Genomic DNA, 21,425 nt, shown 5'->3' on the forward strand with positions numbered 1-21,425 from the left:
TTGGCCTGCAGTCAAAACGATTGTACAAACTCACCAAGCACTCAGACTAACATTGATTGTAATACAAAAATATAACAGATATTTAATACATAAAACAAGCATATCTAGGTGTAGATTGAGGAAAAATACTGATGAAATCCATCTCGCCCAGCATCTACTAACCATTTATTGACTAATTTTTTGTACGTACTAATAGTGCAAGGTCTTGGGTTTTTTATAAAGTATGGTAATTTTGAGAAAATTATATGAGCGAAAATTATATAGGTACAGTGTACAGTTTAATGATAACAAAAATCGTCGTCCTAACTCAACCGAAAACACCACGTTTACCTCAATCACTGAAGTCCAAATTAGTTGAAGTTCTAATCAGTAGAGTTTTTCAAGTGTATTTTCCGACCAAAAGTGATTTTTTTTATTTTGTTCGATAATTATATACACGTCTACAGTTTAATGACACCTAAAATCAACGCCGTAACTTAATTCTAAGCGGTCATTTTACGTCCTCAAGACGAATTTGAACGAAGTGGTCGCTAATTTAAACTGTTCGCCGTGTTACGGTTCAGGTTACTTTGCGACGTCACGTGACCGCGCCCTAAATAGAAATATAGAAATACCGTGATTACACTACACTATCCGAAAGGCCGAGCCCAAAAGTATCGTTTGATACTTTATGATTTAAACGAAAGGACAAATATATTTTTAACAACGGTCACTTTAATCAATTAAATCAATCAATTGAATGTTTGTATACAAGAGTAATGATAACTCTTTTTTTTCTCCTGCTCCATGCTTCATTTTTTAATGTCTTAAAATTTCGGGGGGGGTCCGGACCCCCTGGACCCCCCCCTTCGCTACGCCACTGCCATAGGAAAAGGTTTACACATTTTGAACCTTAGTCCTCCTATGAATTTGTACCATGTTTATGAACAATTCCTAGGCACGGTTTCAGAAACAGTTTGCGAATATTCCATGAAAGCTGCTGTATCAGATGCAGTAGCTGCCAATAATGGTCCAGAGATATAACAGTTGCAATAGACGGGTTGTGGCAGAAGCGTGGACATATGTCACTGAATGGAATACTTTCGTCACTTCCTTAGATACAGGGAAAGTTCTTGACATTTAAACTTTCTCAGAGTTCTGTAATTGTAGCTGTAAGTTTATGAGTATAGGGCCACATAAAGAAAAGTTCTCATCTAACTATCATGGAACAAGGGGAGCAATGGAAGTAGCAGGGGCAGTTCAGATCTTTCATTGGTCTCTCTTGGAGAATAATGTAAGGTATAACAATTACACTGGGGATTTTTATACAAAAGCTTTTCTGGTGTTATAGCTAGAAAACCATATGGGGATGAAGTAGAAATAAAAAATGAATGTGTCGGGCATATTCAGTAAAGGATGGAGACACGCCTTCCAACCCTAAAGATGAAAACTAAAAAACTACCTGATGGCAGCCCACTAGGAGGAAAAAACCGCTTGACTGATGCTACAATTCTAAAATTGTAATCTTATTTGGCCTAGTCATTAGAAGTTCTCATAAAACTGTAAAAGAAATGACAAGAGCTATTTGGACTACATTTTACCATGTGATAGCAAACCATGACACATCACATCGCCATAACCAGGCACAAAGGATGAAAGGACACGGTGTAAGCACAACCTATCGAAGCTTTAAAAAACCATATGAGTACAATAAACATTTTCATTTGTCTGAAAATGTAATGGCTTTCATAAAGCCAGTATTCAAAGACCTTAAAAAGCCAGAACTTCTAGAAAAATGTCTTGATGGAAGAACCCAGAATGTGAATGAATCCCTAAATAATGTAATTTTGTCATATTTGTTTAAAAACGTCTTTGTTCAGCACAAAAATGGAGTTCACACTAAAGTTTGGGCTTTATAAGGCTGTTACAATGTTCAATGATGGCCGTATTGGCAAGTGCAAATTTGTACAAGAAATTGCACTTAAACCTGGAAGGAATTTTGTAAATGCGATGAAGTCAGTCACTTGACCGCCGTAAAATCCGTGAAGCTAAAAATCCTCAATGAACTTCAGAAAGAAATCAGGAAACATCAGCATTCAATAAAAAGAAGAATGGAGGACCAGTTGAGGAAGAGGCTAATGGGCTATGATAGGGTTCATGAATATATTAATAAAGGTGTGTGAAATAACTTTTGTGGTTTTTTTCCTATTTTCCAAAAGTAGACTTTAATAACACGTAAGCCGCTTTTTCTCAGTAACCATAAGAGGTATCACTCTGAATGTTGTTCATAAAAAGGTGGTTACTATGCACAACTGGTACTCAAATTATGTGAAATATGAAAAAATGTTCCATTAAACATTTTTTTCTAATAAAGTTTGTACAAGTTTTTGTAATGAAATTTTAAAATATTAAAAGAAATATAAATACTACAAACCAACCATTTTACTACTAGTTATTTCTAAAAGTACACAGTATAAGATGAAAAGATCATTGTGATATCTCTTATAGTTCTTTAGAAAAAGGGACGAATGTTAACATTGCAGTTAAATAAGCTAAGTGGTCTCCCTAATTAAACATGCTAATACTAACTAATTAATTCATTCATTCATTTGAACAAGTTAATACTTTTTCAGTTCCTACAAAATTATAATTAGATCTGTAATTATTATTTTAATATCATTTTTATAAAAATTCAATAAGATTTGAAAAGTTGCAAATTTTAAACTTTATCGTTTTTAATTGAAGAATAACTTTATACTTTAGTACTTATTTTGTACTTTATCACAGCTGCCTTAAGAGTTAAAATAATTTGTTTTTACAACTATTATAATTTCTAAGAATCATAACACTGAATGTATCAGTGAAATTTCAAGTTACTACCTAGTTATTAATTTATTGAGATTAAACCGAAGCTGGTAAAGATTTGCAGTTAAAATAATTTATTAGTTCTATACATCATCATAAAATAGCTAAATACCCCAGTTTCAATGAGTCATTTTATGTTTCTTAAAATCTAATAAAATGTGTAGGAAATGTAGAAAATCTTGATTAGTTATAAAAACATGGTATATAATTCAAAATATATACCTACCAATATATTACAAAATACTCTATAGCACTAATTAAAATTAAAAAAACACAATGCAATGGTAGTATAAATATGATGTTAAACATATTACATATAAAAGGTTAATGATACCAATGGTGGTACAGCTGGAGATCTATATAATGGTCATTGGCGATATTTCTTTTTTTGTAAAAGGTTCGAACCTCAGCACTTGTCCAGTTGAAGTTGTTCATCATGTCCTCCTCTGAGAAGTCTGTATCTACTAAGTGTGGGTAGCTGCGGTCATGGAGGTAGTCCACTTCAGGCTTGCTGTTGGCCTTATCATCCCTCACTAGGTTCAAAAATTGTTGGTTTAAATCATTAAACTCATCCAGTTCCTTTATGAACCTTTCCCCAGCACCCTTTGGAAGCTTCTCAATAGTCATTTGGATGGACTTTCCTAGTGGGATAATTTTATCCATCAGTTCTCGTCGGAGGGTAGCATTCTGAGCGAGCACTTCAGGATCATCAGTGTATGGCTTGTACCAGTATATCTTCTGGGTTGTTATTTCCTCTAAGGCTTCACTGAGTGACAAACCTACCAACAAAACAAATATAATACTCTTCATGTTCAATAAGGTTGGTATCAGTGTCAAATTATTACTTGATGTTATTAAAGCTCTAAATAGATAGTGATCTTATTGGTTGGTTTTGTTACATATGTATCACTAACTATCTGGCCTTGTTTACTAAAAACTGGTTTAACCAATTCATTTTTATGTTAGTACTGATGTGTACAACATTCTGATTGAAGAAAAATAAAGTTTACCACCCTATTAAAAGTTAGATGAGTAGGCTACAACAAAGTTTTCTTTGAGATGGACTATGCAAATAAATAAGTGTAGTAACATTTGTTTTTAAATAACGTTTTAAAGTAGTGCAACTATATATTAATCTAGGTTAAGTTAGAAATTTAACTTAAAATCGATTTAGATTAGCATAAATATTGTAAATATTGTTATAGAGACATAGAGTACATTTTCTAATGTACATCAAAAGGAACCTGTTTAATGTTACTAATTTGTAGTTCAAATGTAAGGTATATATCAGTAAAGGATTTTACTATGAATAAATTTAATCTGCAGCAAATACTTCAAATGTTAAATCATAATTAAGTAACAATACCTAATATACAATATTTATTTAATTTTCACAAACTTTTTATACCAAAGTACAATACAACCATAACAAGTTAGTTAAGTGTATCTTCAATTATTGAGAATTATAGGGAGAAGTTAGATAAAAAGAAAATTGAATAATTATAATAGAAGACATAACAAATTTTAAAATAAAATTATAACTCAAAATAAAATATTTTATTTTGTTATATAAAATTTGCCAACTTTTTACTATTGTAGTATTGCAGTATAGTTAAGAATATTTGTGAGTAAAAGTAATTATTATTTGTGATTTTAATTTATTATATTTATTTTTATTGAGAGCAAGGGATAAATAAAAATTTACTTGAATTCAAATTGCTTTAATTATTACTTTGGTTACTATGATCATTTTATTTATCAAGATAGAAAAATACCTGAAAAAACTACACACTATTGTTATTATTAACTACTACACATAATCTAACATAAAACTAAAATCTATCTATATTTTCATCAAAGTATCTCAGTTTAAGAAGATTGCAAGAGCACTCAGTTTTTTTATATACAATTTGTTCACTTGATTATATACAGTGGCAACAGCAAAAATGTATATTCAATGTCGAGTTAATAATATGTTCACACACATAAATTTTTAATTTGAAAACCTTCATGGTTCTCGTTGGAAGTCATCATTTTTTAACAACAACAAGTCTGTCCAGTACGTGTAAGCTGTGATTCTGTCAGCGTAGAGCAGATCCAAGTCATCTAGAGTCCAGTTGAAGTTATCCAAAATCCTCTTCTTCTCCTCATTGTTGAAAGGAGTGTCAAGGAACCTTGGATGACCTCTAGTGATGATTGTATCAAGTGCTGCCTTGGTGCCATTCTTGTCTGCGTGTACCATTTCGACCATCTGGCGTAAGAGCTCATTAAATGAACGCACATCTGCGAGGAACTGTGCACCACAACCTGCAGGGAGAGAGGTGATGGTAGTGTATAATGTATCATCCAGTGCTTGTATCTTGTCTGCTAACTCTGATACACTCACCTTCCCTCGCTCCTCTCCTAACACCACACTTGACTTTGTAAATATTAAGGCTAAAAGAGTGATATAGAACACCTTCCACATCTCTGCAGCTTGCAATCAAGTCTTGTTATCTTTACTCTCTGATCATATCAATCATTATATTGTATTAGAAAAGCGAGAAGCAGTTTCTTAACCACCATAAACTTTTAGTTGTATGTTTTTCCCTAATATAAATAAATTTAAATTTGAGCCTGTCAAAGACATTTTAAGGTATGAGAAATAATTAAATTGTTTATGTTCTCCCTAAAATATTGTTGACTTTCTTTAAAATTTTCTTACATACATATTTCTGCATCCCATTTCTGTGAAAGTTAATTTATTTTGCTTACATATAAAATGATATTTATAATTGTGTTGTATATTGTATTAGTGAGAGATTTAGTTGCTTTATAACTAGGGTGCTGAAATATAAACCTTAGTATGATGGGAATGCAGGTTTTATTTATTTTTAGTATGGTTTTGAAAATATGAAAGTATTTTTTATAGTTCCATCTCATCTTCTTACCTGAACCTGAAAAAAATTCCCTCATATCCTAAACATTTGTTTAAAAAACATCCTGATCAACAATATAGTAGTTGATAAAGGAATTAATTCCATCTTGTTGAATACCCAAACTCTCAACCAAATGTATTATGAAAAAAAGAAAACAATTTGGTAACTTTTGAATAGTTTTATTCACCAAAATATAATTTTCAAATCAACTGTTACCTAAAACTACTTTTTATATATCTTTATACAGTTTAAATATATCTAGATTAGTCTATTGGGTTTTTGTAAACAATTAACAATATAAGTATAAGTATCTTTAGAATCATGAGACAGATAAGAAAATACAATTCTGATACTTCTATAAAAATTGTACTTATTTTACATTCCCAGTGCGAATTTGTATGCCCTTTCAAAGGCTGTGTTACTTTGTACTTTGATTAGATTTTTTTGGAAAATATACAAAACTATGAATTTAATATACTGTGGGGTAAAATGGAGGAATACAAATATTATTTCTGTAAAACTATTTTGCAACAATACTTTCAGGATAATACCAAAACAGGTATATTTAAACTTTAACTTTTAAAACTCTTTTTCCTTTCTTGACGATTTATATAATATTCAACCAAGAAAAATAGTGTTTTCTGTGTGTAGGTGTGTATACTATAGCTCTTATATTTGCTTTTTATGGAGAAGGGATGAGCCATGGACCTAGAATATGGCATGGAGCTCAGAAGTTTAGCATGGGTCTGGTGAGATTGTCATGGGGCTGATGACCTTTCTGCCAAAAAAGTTGGTACAATTGGGAATCTGTAGTTTTTAAAAGAAAATCATGTCTCCTTTTCAACCTCTTTATATTACTCTTTTTGTGATCCACAAGACTGTTTGAAAATGTAATCTTATCAAACAAAATAAGGGATAAAGTCATTCAGTTAAAAATGGAGAGCACTAATAACAAGTTCTATGATAAAATACAGGATTTGACCCAGCATTTTGTATTATATAGACCAACAGTCTGTTATTGTATAGCCACCAATTTTGTAGCTTTGTGTAGCTAAGATATGCCTGGAATGTAAGCCAACCATAAGAAAGACCAGATTGAGGAGTGTTAAAGCTCTTTCTCTTATCAAAAGCAGCTTGGGGCTTATTAATCTGTGAATATTAAAACAATTCAGCTAGATGGTTTATGATGAAGGTCACATATAATATTAGAGGTATGATCTTTCATTAGTCTCCACTTTTTCTGTTTCTTTCTGTACAGTATTTCATAACAAACATTTTAAACAAATTGATTTTTTGGAAAATATCCAACTTGCAAGTGTTAAATGAGTACTAAATACTGAACAATCGGAAATGGCTAAAAATTTGAATCAGTTCTTCCAAGAAATATTAATAAATGAAATAACCTTAGTATAAAAAAATGCATTGATACCTATGGTTTTAAATACATATCAACTTGCAAACTGTCATTGTACTTTAGTTCAGTTTCATATCTTACTACCAAACACATAAGACAACAATTTTATACATCAGATTTTAAAAATAGTGGAATAATTTAAAGAGTACTCTTCCTGAACCTGTAGTTTCTAGTTTCTAGAGGTGAAAATTGGATCTCTACTTATTAAGAAGATACCACCTATTTACAGTTAAAAAACTGTTCAATTACATTATTTAGTGCACTATGGACTATTTAATATATTTTTGGGAAAAAAGATAATATCAGAGTTGAAAAATTTTCCTCCACCCTCTAATATACGATCAAAAAAAGTTTGACCAAATTCATTCATTAAAAATGAAATACATTTTTATCAAACCTCATAAATTGATCAAAAATGTATAATAAACAATTGCTCTGAAAATTAAGAGGCATATTTGGAAAGTAAATATGTTTTCATTGAACGCAAAAAATGTGAAACTGGCTGAAATGTATTATAAAATTAAAGACATTTACAGTGAAGACGCGATAAGTGATGGAATCGTGAGAAAGTGAGTTAGAATGTTCAAGAAAAGTTGAACAAATGTCCATGATGAGGCTCATAGTAGTCATCGTTCTGTTGTCAACGATGATCTAAAAAGAATTTCTGCAAATTTCATTAACTATTTCGTACAATATTGTTACATAATTTACATTCAAACACATAAACCAATATTTAAAACTTTTATTTTTGTGAGGCCTTTCGATAGCAAGGCTATCTTCTTCAGCCACATCACGTTACAGACCGCCTAGATTATTACAAAATTATTATTTGTGTTCCTGATGGGTTCCAAAAATCCTCACTGATGTTCACAGAAAACCAAGCGACTTGGCAGTGCTTTAACATTTGGGAGCAGACGCTGTACAGCCTGGATTTGGTGCCATACGACTTTGGTTCAAACGGTGAGTTGAAAATGCTGTAAAATCATGGCTGTCATCACTGGCTGATAGTTTCTATGCAGAAGGAATTGAAAGGCTGCTCACCCCCTATGACATGTGCTTGAACATTCGTGGCAACTATGTCGATAAATAGTTTACAAGAGGCTTTTTCATGTAAAAATAAAATTGACTTGAAAATATTGTTTTACTAGTTAAAAAAACAGATCTTACTTTCTCAACACACTTTATATATTGGATTTTAAAATGAGGCTTTGTATATTCCTTACTTATTTTTCCAATGAAATAAGAAAGAGGGACAATAACTCAAAATTATAGTTAGTTTCACACCTAGCTGAAGCAATATACTCACTCTTATACCCTTTTTCTAAAAAGAGGATCAATAGTTCCAAATAGAAAACACAAAGAAATAATAAAAATACAAAAATAATAAATTGTTTGGAAAGAAGATAGTCATAGAATTTGCACTGATAAAACATTATTCCAATGAGCTAATATTTTTAAAGTCCAAAGAGTTAACAAATTCACATTTTGGTTTTCCTATTAGCCTTTTAATTTGGCTCCACTGTTAAAATATTGCTGAACATCTGTTTTGTTCTATATAAAAATAACTTATGAGGCACTAACTTATAATTTTACTGTGGTCCTTGGAGTTCTTAATTATTTAGGCAAACTATGTGTGTGAAACCTAACGTTGTATCAACTTACACTATTTCTGGTAATACAGTTTTAACAGTATTCAAGTAAATAAATTACTTTGAGAATTAGTGTTTCATCTGTTTATTAAATAATTTAAATTTATATTATGCAATTATTTTAACACATTTGTCTGGTTTAACTGATCCATCTGTGTATTAAATATTTTATTTTCATTAAAAAACCAAAAGCTAACAAGTGTATATGCAGTATATGTCAAATTTTCTAATGTACTAAATTAATAACATTTTATATTATTGCTACTTTTTTAAGTGTATATTCACAAGAGATAAATACGATACATTCCTGACAAATGTACTCTACTTCATCCCTGCATAGTGATTCTTGTAAGTAAGAATGTGGTTCCAGTGTTGGTAGGTACACAATCTTTGAAAAAACCAATCTTCAATGTCTTTGTCATTCCAACCAAAGTTTTTCTTTGCCGTTTCAATTCTTTTATCATCCAACTCCACTTCAAGAAACTTCGGCTGGGGTCCAAGAGCAAGCACTCTTTCTATGTCTTTGTCATAATAGTCGTCAGCATATATCAACTTCACAAACTGGCGTATACAACTGTTCAGTGTTTCTGTATCCTCAACCAAAGTGCCACCTTGATCTAGTGGTAATTCCAGAGTCAGTTTCAGAATTTCATCACACAAGGAAATAATTCGGTCACCTAATATTGCTGTTGTTGCTTTAAACTTCTTCTTTCTTGCTGCACTGCTAAAAGTTGAAAGAAGTACCACACAAGTTACAAAAGTCTCTTTGAAATCTAAATGCATGTTTAGACTGATTTGTTTGATGAGAAAAATGCCACTCTTATTTTTCAACACTGTCCATTGTAAAATTATTAATTTAAGATTACATAATGTTCATTGAATCACTAATAACTTAATTCTCCACAATGGGTGTAATTTCAGTGATGAACACATTTGTCTTATTCAATAAAACGTCTACTATCACCTGTAACATAGCCATGATTGAAAAATATACTGTTTATTTTTATTTATTTGAACTCAGAACTGATGTAAATATTCTCAAGACAATTTGCAGGTTAGGATGTTAAATGAAATTGAATGATTGGTAAAAGAACATGCAGTAGTGGACTTTAAACTTTGCTTGCAAAACATATTACAACAATTATACCTTTTTTTATAAATCTCAGAACTTACAATTATTTTCCACACAAAAATTAAAATTAAGTGGATTACTGTTATTTTTATTAAAAGTATGCAGTTGCCTCATGCAGTTTGTTGAGTCACTTCATTATTGGGTCAATAAATAGATTCAATTAAACATTCCGTCTTGATGAACGCAATAAGCTTACTAGATATCACACGAGTTGTTTCCAACAGATTGATTTCAATAGCAGAGATATTCTTCCATTTGATTGTGTTTGGAAACCAGTGTGTTACTGAATGCTACAATGCTAAATTTATTGTTAGTACTCTTATTTTTGTCTTCCCTTCACTCTAATCTTGCATCCCCGTCTAATTCTTCTGAACATGAGAGCATGGTGTTTCGAACGTTAGGTGCCACAGATGGTGAAGGATCTGATGGGATTGACAGGGATAATGTTGACCTGGACAGGGATGTAGATGATGTCTGTGAGAAGTTGAAGACTCTGGATGTGATTCTGACGAACATTACCATTGATCCTCCAGCAGGTGGAGGGAGTCAGATGCTGCGAACAATGCGTATATATAACCAGGCTTGTTTAGACCTCCTTTATCTCTGCAGTATGGATAAACTGCGAGTGTTAGGGGCGGCAGAGAATATACTCATGGCCGGGGGACCAAAGTTTTTTGATATCCAAATTGATGAAAAGCTAATGAAGGAAAGATTTCACTGGGATGAAGATAAGATGGATGAACTGCTTGAGGTTACAAAGAAATCATACGATCATTGGAATGATCTTTGGTATGTATTTAATAACTTTCCAACTGATCTAAGGTAAAAAATACAGTTTTCATCAAACCAGGATTTTATTAACAAAAAAAAAAAAGTTATTCGTACTCTATTAATGCTGTACAGTTATTTATGATGATTTATTATTTGTATAATTTAAGAGAAAGTTAACAGAACTGAAGTCTCTTAAAAATATATGAGTAGTAGATATATTATTTTATGAAAATATTAATGTTTTTATTACTTTAAATGTAGCAAAATAAAAAAAAATTGACTGATATGTTTGAAGCTTGTGTATATTATTTACTTACCCCTTGAATTCAAAACAACTGTTACATGCAAAAAAATAGTTATAACCAATAAAGTGTTTATTTACTGGATAGAAAAAGTGGTTGAAACCCTGAAAATATTCACCTCACATTCATTCATACAACTTCAAACCTAAAAACAGCCTACTTTATGTTAGCTTAATTTACGTAGATCTAAATGCAACCTGCTGGGAGTTCAAAATTTTAAAAATATGAACAATAAGTATAAATACATGTAGAAATTGTAATTGGAGTTGCATTAGTAACATATGAAGCTCGAGCATGAATTATGATGGCTTGTGAGAGGGCTTATTATTATGAGTTATTTAAGAGAGTAGATTGATCAACACATGAAGGTTTTGGGGTGACATGTTTTATAATTTTATAAATGATTTATCTAAACTTCCAAAGTTACAAATATGTACAGTTTTGTTCCAAAATAGAGTGTTATGGTGTTATTAGTCAGGTAAATTTTACACATAAATTAGAATAATGATTTAATATAACAAATTGTTGTTATTTATTAAAATAAGGAAATTTTCCTACAGACATTACTGAATAGTTACTTGTCTTTTTTATTATATACTGAAATAAAGCTAATCTTGACCTTATTAATATATGTGATGATTTTTCTATACATACCAAAATGTACTCAATTATTTTTGTAATAAATTGTTATGAACAAGTCCAATGAATATATACATATATCATTGTTAAAAATTAGTTGAGTGTTAAAACTGGCTAACATACCAACCAATCTGTGCTATTTATTATTATTATTTTGAATTGTTTATTCAATGACAAACAAGACATTGACAGATCTTTAGATTTCAATCAGATTGCTACATAAACTATTTCAAGATCAAATCTTGGTTTCATCATGTATAACTCATGTATATGCACAATGACATTTGCAATTTTAATTACACTTTGGTGTTTAATTTCTACCACTAGAAGAGTCTCTGCAGATGAAGAAGCTGCAGTAACATTGGCCGACAAGTACAGATACGAACATGATGGGGGTCGCTTGGACATCAATATTCTCAGTTTGGAGGAGAACATTGAGAAGGTATGTGACAGGTTGAGACGACTGGACACTGTTCTGACCAACATGTATGAAGATCCACCGGTGGGGGGTGGAGAGGAGTTTATGAGACTGTCTCGAACCTACAACCAAGCGTGCCTGGACCTACTGTACTTCTGCAGCATGGACAAGCACAAGGCGCTAAAAGCTGCTGAGAAAATTGTGGACCATGGAGGTCCCAAATTTATGGATGTTGAAGTCAATGAGGAAAAAATGAAAGAGAATTTCAAATGGGATGAAGAAGCGCTTCATGGAATGTATGTTGTGCTGAAGAACACCCATGAGCACTGGTATGATTTGTGGAAACTGTACAAAAGCTTGCCATAACCTCTGAAATATTTGTGGTATTCACAACTAATATTTACTTAATTTTTTCCTGCAAATTAGATAAAAATACATTATATATATATATATATATAATATATATATTATATATATATATATATTTATAATAAAATGTTTGGTATAATGTCCCAGTATTTATTAAAATTACAGATCAGTTACACAAAATATTAGAACATACATTATTTGCAGTTGGTGTTTATTTATTTCACATAGTTAAGCCCTTCTAAAAAAATTTCTAAAGTTTGTTATGCAACATACTCACTAGTGTTGCAAAACCTAATTTTTATCAGGTATTCAAAACCATCAATTATTAAAAGGTAAACAACTTATTTATTTAAAGCAGCATTTAATTATAAAATTTATAAACACTTATTTACAGGATATTTCAGAATGGTTGACAAATATTTCAGTAATTGCTTCATGCAATAAAAACAAGAAATTAACACAATAGAGCATGTGTGAAAATCATTAATTTTCTAAATGTTTTTCACTGTGATTTTGTAAAAAATGGTTTTGAAAATTGGTGTACTTATGGTTTAGGCATTAGATTACTTACCTATAATGACAAAAATAATATATCTGCCTTATTGAAGATGAAGGTATAAATAATTCAAACAATGGAATCACCAATTGGACCAGTTATGAAATATATATTGAAAATAAGAATATTTTCCAAAAAAGCAATGAAATTTACTATAGCATTTAAGAAATAATTCTGTTTTTGTATTCCTTCATGAGGGTAAGTCAAATTTTAGCCAGACTTTTCTTTTCTTCAGCTCTTCTTAGGTGAAGGAACTGAGTGGCAGAAAATCTTTTTATATCTTGGGTAGGGATGTTAAGAGAAAGGGAGGGGGTAGTTCAATACACCTGAAAAGCTGGGTTAGTAACATCATATCTGAGCAAGAGGTGCACATGTCTATAGATCAATACATTATTATCAAATTTTTTTAGTGAGAGAGTGTAAAACCTACAGAAATGTTGTGTTGATTAACTGCAATGACATACTGAAAAAACGCTTTCAAGGACCCAAATCTAGAACAGGCACAGACAATGTTTCAATGGCTGATATTCAGTGGACCTATATTTCTGCAGAGAAAGTTCTCACATTTTTATTTTAGATTGCAGAAGCCTACTGCTCATTTATTTTCTTCATAAGTGGTGTACAATTAATGCTGTGCACCACTGCTGATTGCTATCTCCTTGTTGCTCTTATTCTTGCCATTGTTGATCTTTGTAATCATATTCTTTACAGAAAGGCTAACTGGGCTTCATCCGATTTCAGTGCTTGGCTATGTGTCCGAATCTCCGGCACCTGTAACAGTTCATGAGATCTACAGTCCTTGACTGTATATACCTCTACCATTTTAAAGAGTATTTTTTACCTAGCCTTACCACTAGACAGCCTTGTACTAATAAAACATCTTTGTACCAATTGCTATCATTTAGCTCTGCAAACAGTCACTGATTCTGATATAGTGGGCTGAAATCAATCTGTCACCTTTGAACCTCAATAAAACAATAGGTCAAAGTCAAATTATCTTTATTTATATTATGCACATAAGTAAGATAAATAGTGTCAACTTCAAATAAGTTACACCAATACATAAGTGGTTCAGAGCTTATGTTGTAAATTGTAAGTCCCATAGTTCCATGATCACTATGCTGTTAATTAATGAACATTTCTAAGAATCAGTAAATCTAAGATAATAACAGCAGTCCACAGGGATCCTTCACCCATTTTTTACAAATACATATTAATATCATACTCATCCACAGTTAAATTTGGTGTTTCAACAAAATAGTAAGTAAATTAAAGAAAACTATTGATTTGTTCCCAAAAAATATTTTCTGTCAAATTGTAAGAATGAATCATTTGCTTTACTTTTTGTGTACAACATTAACTAATTATTGGATTGTATTAACAATACTAACTAAAACATGGTCTGATATAAAAATTCCATTATATGTTCTTTTATGAAGGCGCATTTGGATTAAGTATACTCATTCAAGATATAAATGATTTCAGATTAAATAATCTCAAATTAATGATGAAAATTAGATTGTCATATCACTATTATTGTTGTTGAAGTTGTAACATTATTAATCAACACTGTGATTACTCAAAATAGTAGGGTATTTTAGTAAAAAAAGTCATGATGTAATATTGCATAGTAGTTTGAAAACTATAAAGCATACTACTCAATAATAATGGCAGGCCATAATAAATTTTCTAAGATAAAACGTAAAAAAGCAGCTCTTGACATAAAAAGGAGTAAAATCTTTTCAAAAATTATTCGAGAAATAACAGTTGCAACTGCAAGAGGAGGTAGTGATCCAAAATTCAATCCAAGATTGCGTCTTGCAATATTATCAGCAAAAGAAGCAAATTTGCCTAAAATCCGAATTGAGGAAGCAATCAAGAAGGCATCTTCACCAACTGACACGAGTAACTTCAAGGAGGTGAGATATGAGGGTTATGCAGCTTCTGGAGTAGCTGTGATTGTGGAAACTTTGACAAACAACAAGAACAGGACAGTGCAAGAGGTCCGATCAAAGTTTACAAAATATGGAGGTTCCCTCGGTGAAACAGGATCTGTCAGCTATATGTTTAAAAATGTTGGACTAATAACATATCCAAGTGAGCAGAAAAGTGCTGATGAGATGTTAGATCTATCAATTGAAGCTGGAGCCGAGGACTGTCAACTGGTGGAAGATGAGTATGAGATACTTTGTTCCTATGAGAATTTACACACAGTGAGGGAGTTTCTGGAGAACAAGATTGGAGAAGCCACCAGTGCCAAGCTGATATGGAAGCCTGATAGTTCCGTAACCTTGGACCATGAAAGGACCGGAAGAGTCATTAAGCTGATCGATGCTCTTGAAGATTTGGATGATGTCCAAAACGTCTGGTCAAATTTGGATATTCCAGATGACTTTAACCTTGACGAAATATAGTTCCTCACTTTGAACAAGTACTTTTAAAACTAACAAACTTTTTCTCTTATTAAAATATTGCTTGTTTGAAAATTCTAAATGTTTGTTTTAGAAATAGACAACATAATTAAATCCACCTACTTAGAGTCATATTTGAAAAATCAAAATTTGTTTTTGACAATGGACGATTTGAAAGATAGTAGGATTTTGGACATTTGCCATCGTTATATTTTACAAAAAGGTATAACACTAAATAGTCCTACAGTTTTTTTAAATCATGTCTATATTGTCCACTAACCTATTTTAATGTAACCTAGTTGATTAGTAGAATCCAGAATGAGAATTGAGAGTGGACAGTCAGTAAACTCTATCAGACCAATAACTGCAAATGATAATTCTGATACCTGTAGTAGAAAATTCCAAACAGATTAAACAAATGTTTGTTAAAATAACATCACAGTTTACTAAGTGATGTTTTTATTAAATGATTCACTGGCCGCTAAGTGTTTGATGATTGATCTCCTTTAAAACATGGTTATTCTCATTTAAGATATCCACGTTAATTTTATACATCATTTGCCTCTTAAGGGGGTAATATCTACATGACAGAAATCAGTAGCGTAGCCAGAAATTTTGTTCGGGGGGGGGGGGTCCGAAACCGGGGATCCGGGGGACGTTTTGTGTGTTATTTGCCAATGAGTTACTGGTAAAAGGTAAATACCAAAAATATGGAGCTTTAGTAACTACGCCCTATAGAAAGTGGAAAGATGTAATAAGCAAATTCAACTCTCCAGCAACTCTAGTACCACAAATTTTCTTGTATAGCTACATAAACTTTACGAAGTTCGATTCTGGCAGAGTAGAAGGCACCAATGTGATGTTACATTTACTGGATAAGAAAGAAGAAGAACAAAAAAGAACTTCACTCAAGCGTATAATTGACAAAACTATATTCTGTGGAGAAAATAAAACACCCCTTCAGGGACATTGGGCCACTGACGGCCGAAAACCCTTTAGAAAAGGAGGGCAATTTTCTAGCGTTGCTCGGGTACAGATCAAACTAACGGTCAGAAAATGCATCGGAAAAACTCTACTGATTAGAAGTTCGGCTGCTTTGGATTTCACTGATTGAGGTATTTATGAATGAGTTATAATGACGATTTTTTTTTGTATCATTACACTGTAGACGAGTATATAATGATCGGAAAAAAAACAAAAAATCACTTTCGGCCAGAAAAAAATACACATGAAAAACTCTAATGATTAGAACTTTAACTACTTCGGACTTCAGTTATTGAGGTAAACGTGGTATTTTTAATTGAGATAGGGCGACAATTATTTTTTATCATTAAACTGTACTCGACTAACTACATAATTATCGAGAAAAAAAATCACTTTTGGTCGGAAAATACACTTGAAAAACTCTACTGATTAGAACTTCAACTAATTTGGACTTCAGTGATTGAGGTAAACGTGGTGTTTTCGGTTGAGTTAGGACGACGATTTTTGTTATCATTAAACTGTACTCGACTAACTATATAATTATCGAGAAAAAAATCACTTTCGGTCGGCAAATACCGAAGAAAAGCTCCCTACAGATTCAAGTTTTGACGATTTTGGATTTCACTGGTTGAGTCGTTGAGATAAAAGTGGTACTTAGAATTATGTTAGAACATTGATTTTGGGTATCAATTGAACGCCGACTAATACATTATATAATTATCGAGAAACAAAACAATAAAATCACTTCCGGACGGAAAATACCGAGGAAAGGTCTCTACAGATTCAAGTTTTGACGATTTTGGATTTCACTGGTTGAGTCGTTGAGATAAAAGTGGTACTTAGAATTATGTTAGAACATTGATTTTGGGTATCAATTGAACGCCGACTAATAACTATATAATTATCGAAGAAATATTGAAAAAATAACTTCCGGTCAGATAATACACAGGAAAAACCCTACTGATAAGAAGTTGTTTAACCACTCAACCGGTGAAGTCCAAAATCGTCAAAACTTGAATTTGTAGAGAGCTTTTCTTCGGTATTTACCGACCGGAAGTTATTTTTTTCTCGATAATTATATAGTTAGTCGAGTACAGTTTAATGGTAAAAAAAATCTTCGCCCTAGCTCAATCAAAAATACCACGTTTACCTCAATAACTGAAGTCCAAATTAGTTGAAATTCTAATCAGTAGAGTTTTCAAGTGTATTTTCCGACCAAAAGTGATTTTTTTATATTTTTTTCGATAATTATATACACGACTACAGTGTAATAACACCTAAAATCAACGTTGTAACTTAATTCTAAGTGGTCATTTTACGTCCCCAGGACGAATTTGAACGAAGTAGTCGCTAATTTAAACTGTTCGCCGTGTTACGGTTCAGGTTACTTTGCGACGTCACGTACCCCGCCCTATAGAAATACCGTGATTACACTACACTATCCGAAAGGCCGAGCCCAAAAGTATCGTTTGATACTTTATGATTTAAACGAAAGGACAATTATATTTTTAACAACGGTCACTTTAATAAATTAAATCAATCAATTTAATGTTTGTAGACAAGAGTAATGATAACTCTCCTTTTTTCTTCTGCTCCATGCTTTTTTTTTAATGTCTTAAAATTTCGGGGGGGGGGGGTCCAGGGGGTCCGGACTTCACTACGCCACTGACAGAAATGTTACAAGAGGCATCTCTTTTCTATAACCAATTTCCTCTTTCCTCAGGTTAATAATTTTCAGTTCATTTACTCAGCTGATAGCCATTAGTTTTTAGATATTTTGTTCACTATTAAGAGAAATTAAATATAATATTCTTATTGTATAATAACAGTTGATTTATATAAATAAAAATAAGTTCTATATCTTATTCAAATGTTTTAAGTTGAAATAGATTTTACTGATGAACCAACTTCATGAGCTTTTTTTATACTAAGAAGGTTCCTTACCCAATATAGTAAACACTAATCATATTAGAAAAATGTAATGCTTGTGAGGAATTCACGAGTTTTTAATTTTTAAATATTTATGAAGATAGTTTTCAGTCTTTTATTATGTCTTTAAAACATAAACAAAGTACAAAGTGAATGAAATCATGATTTTATATTAAAAGAAACAGTACAAAACATATGAATATAACAAACACGTTAATTATCTCAAAAATGAGAGAACTGTAGCGGTCTCTTCATACAATGTTCTGCATTTTTGTAGTACATTCTAGTAGTTAATCTCAATTCTAGTGATTCTGCTGATTCATATAACATACCATTGGAAATTATTAAAAAATTAATAATTTAAGTTTTCAGGTTATGTTATTTGGTTAATGGTACTTTGTTATAAATTCGCCACAGGTCATACCATAGGATATTAGTTTTCTTCCTTGCATTTTGCATATTTTCCAGTGCATCCTTTTCCCATTGGAATCTCTGTTCTAATTGGTCTTCATTAATATCAATATCCAGGAACTCCGGACCTCCTCTCTCCAGCATGTCTTTGGCTGCCGTAAAGGCCTTCCCCTTGTCCTCCAAGCAATGGTTCAGCAAGTGTAAACACGCCTGGTTGTAAGTGCGCAGCTCTTTCATCAGTTCTTCCCCACCATCAACTGGTGGGTCTGTTAACATTTTAGTCAGTGACTCATCTAGAGTCCTCAATGTCTCACAGACATCAGCAATGTCTTTACTTGAAACCAAATCAACTCCTTGGTCGTCTACATCAGCTATTGTCCGAAAGGCCACTTTGACCTCTGAAGTGCCAAATATGAGAGGCAAGAATAGTAATAATACAAAAGACAATCCTGGTAAAATTCGAAAAATCATTGTAATATTTTTCTACTATATCAACTGTTCTTCTCTTACAATACTTCACAGTTTTAAAGATACATTTTAAATAAAAAAATTTAAGCAATAATGGAAATATTGTTAAACTATATAGTTACAAATTCATTTATTAGCAAGTAACACAATTTCTTTAAACCATGTCAATTGTAAAACATTGTTTATGGAAAAAACTTTCTGAAGTAGCGACTCAACTCAACACCAAATTCACTAATTCACATTATTACTCAGCACTGTAGTAAAATACTCACTGAGAATGAAATTAAATATATTTTTATGACCTTGAACAAAAGGTCAGGAACCTTATAAAGTAACTATGATGTGATGTAAACAGACAGTTCATATGATAGTGTTTGGTTTAGTAAAGACTAAAATTTTAATTCAAAATAACTTTAAAAACAATAGTGTAATTTAAAGATTTAAATCTTACTGTTAGGAATTATGAGTAAAAAAAAACTATTCATAAATATCAGTTGAAACCGTGTGGTTAAATTTCCAGTATACAAATTATCAAATGGAATCTAATGTCAACAAAGTTTATGGCATTGAATGTTTGTCACATGTTGATAGACTTCTTGTATGATGGAACTTGCAGTGCTTAAAATAACATTGATTATATTTGGAGTGGTACAATGTCAGCGCCTGGGACCACAGCTGTTCACAGCCGACCGCAATATTACACTGCTGGTCCGTTCTCCACAGCAGGGTGAGGGAGGGAGGCTGCTGCGCTTCATGGTTACATACCTGCGGCTCCTCAGTACACTCATTGTTCGAGTTAGTAAGCGACTAGAACATGCCCGGCGAGCTGCACGCTACCTCTACAAACACAATGGACCTAAGTTCCTACGAGTCAAATTCACAGAAGATTCACTTATGAAGGCTTTCAAATGGTCCATTGTTGAACTGAGACATTTCAGGTTCCTTAAATCAGAAACAGTCAGTGAATATGAGCTGTTCACTAAGTGCTACAAAGCGAACTTGGTTTGGTTCTTGTGATTTAAGGTACAATTCTCATTTAACTCAATGAAAGTGAATGCAGAGATTTAATGTTAACTCATTGAAAGTTATTGAATTTAAGGATAGTATTGTTATGCTGTATGTACCTTATCTTTAAATATTTAATGGATAGAAATAAATATAATATTCAGGAGGCCACTAAAACTAAATTATAGTAGCTTGTTAGGAAAAGTCAATAACTTTGATAAATCACGTCACCATTAATGTAAATAAATTGAAAAGTTGTAAGTTAACAATATTATACTGAAATATGCTATTTTTAGCCTACTGTCTTATTTTCTAAAACAATTATGAATTTGTATTTTTTTTTTTAACTAGAATAACATTTTTCTTTGTGTTGTGACATATGAGGGTACAAATGGAGGTATGCTATAATTTTTGCATGTCCTGTTATTGTTATCCTTATTGGTATTACCACTTCTGATACAACTGCATGTGATGTAGGTATTAGTTTTTTATGCTTATATAAAGTAAATGTTAAAAATGTATTTCATACGTTCTATTTTGTGAAATTTCAAACATTCAAGTACTATAGTTTAAGTTAACTTTTTATATAATGTACAAGAATTTCAAGATATATTATTATTAAAGAAACCTTTTCCAATATTTTGTAGTACTTTAAGATAAACCAGCTGTACTGGCAGCCATCTTGAAAACACTTTTACGCTCTTAGTTTAAGTTATAGTTATATGGGAGACATCTCATTTTAAAGATATGATTAATACACATCCAAATGCTTTTTAGTTTTTAAGATATTTTTAAGAAGTTTAACATTATTCTTATGAGGGAAAATTCAAGATAATTTCTCTACAGCCGGCTCTATATAGATTTAAATGAGCTATCTTAGACATTATTAAATACTAACGATTAAATTTTTCTTCAGTATATAACTGGATGAATGATACTTTTGAATAGTTGTCAACTCTTCATGGATCACACTAGAATATTGTTTTCTTCATTAATTTGTGAATACCTTTCAGTGTAATATTTTTACTGATATATATTCCAAATGGTTTTTGTTGATATCAACATGCAGGAATGCTTGACTATCCTCTCTCGCATATCTTTGTCTATCATGAATATATATTCTTCCTCTCCAAACAGTAGTTAAACAAGTATAGACATGCTTGAGAATTTCCTAATTTTGTTTTTCAGCACCAAATGATACTTCA

At 31.7% G+C, this 21,425-nt stretch overlaps 2 protein-coding genes across 2 annotated transcripts; one reads left to right on the plus strand and one right to left on the minus strand.

Moving 5' to 3' along the window:
• Window positions 1-8,894: 8,894 nt before the first annotated feature.
• On the minus strand, window positions 8,895-11,817 carry LOC124362082. Its single transcript, XM_046816256.1, has 2 exons — window positions 11,685-11,817; window positions 8,895-9,789 (listed from the first exon to the last, which is right to left on the minus strand). Exon 2 carries the CDS (start codon window positions 9,606-9,608, stop codon window positions 9,147-9,149), a length of 462 nt encoding a protein of 153 aa, XP_046672212.1. The 5' UTR covers window positions 9,609-9,789; window positions 11,685-11,817; the 3' UTR covers window positions 8,895-9,146.
• Window positions 11,818-14,482: 2,665 nt separating this feature from the next.
• On the plus strand, window positions 14,483-15,908 carry LOC124362073 (probable transcriptional regulatory protein GOX1679). The gene has a single exon (XM_046816247.1). The coding sequence runs from the start codon at window positions 14,680-14,682 to the stop codon at window positions 15,424-15,426; it is 747 nt and encodes a 248-aa protein (XP_046672203.1). The 5' UTR covers window positions 14,483-14,679; the 3' UTR covers window positions 15,427-15,908.
• Window positions 15,909-21,425: the final 5,517 nt, after the last annotated feature.

Source organism: Homalodisca vitripennis, chromosome 1 (genome assembly GCF_021130785.1).
Source record: "Homalodisca vitripennis isolate AUS2020 chromosome 1, UT_GWSS_2.1, whole genome shotgun sequence".
Taxonomy (NCBI): domain Eukaryota; kingdom Metazoa; phylum Arthropoda; class Insecta; order Hemiptera; family Cicadellidae; genus Homalodisca; species Homalodisca vitripennis.

Coding starts and splice junctions, on each gene's coding strand:
- LOC124362073 (XM_046816247.1), top strand. CDS start 14,680: ATGGCAGGCCATAATAAATTTTCTAAGATAAAACGTAAAAAAGCAGCT.
- LOC124362082 (XM_046816256.1), bottom strand. CDS start 9,608: ATGCATTTAGATTTCAAAGAGACTTTTGTAACTTGTGTGGTACTTCTT.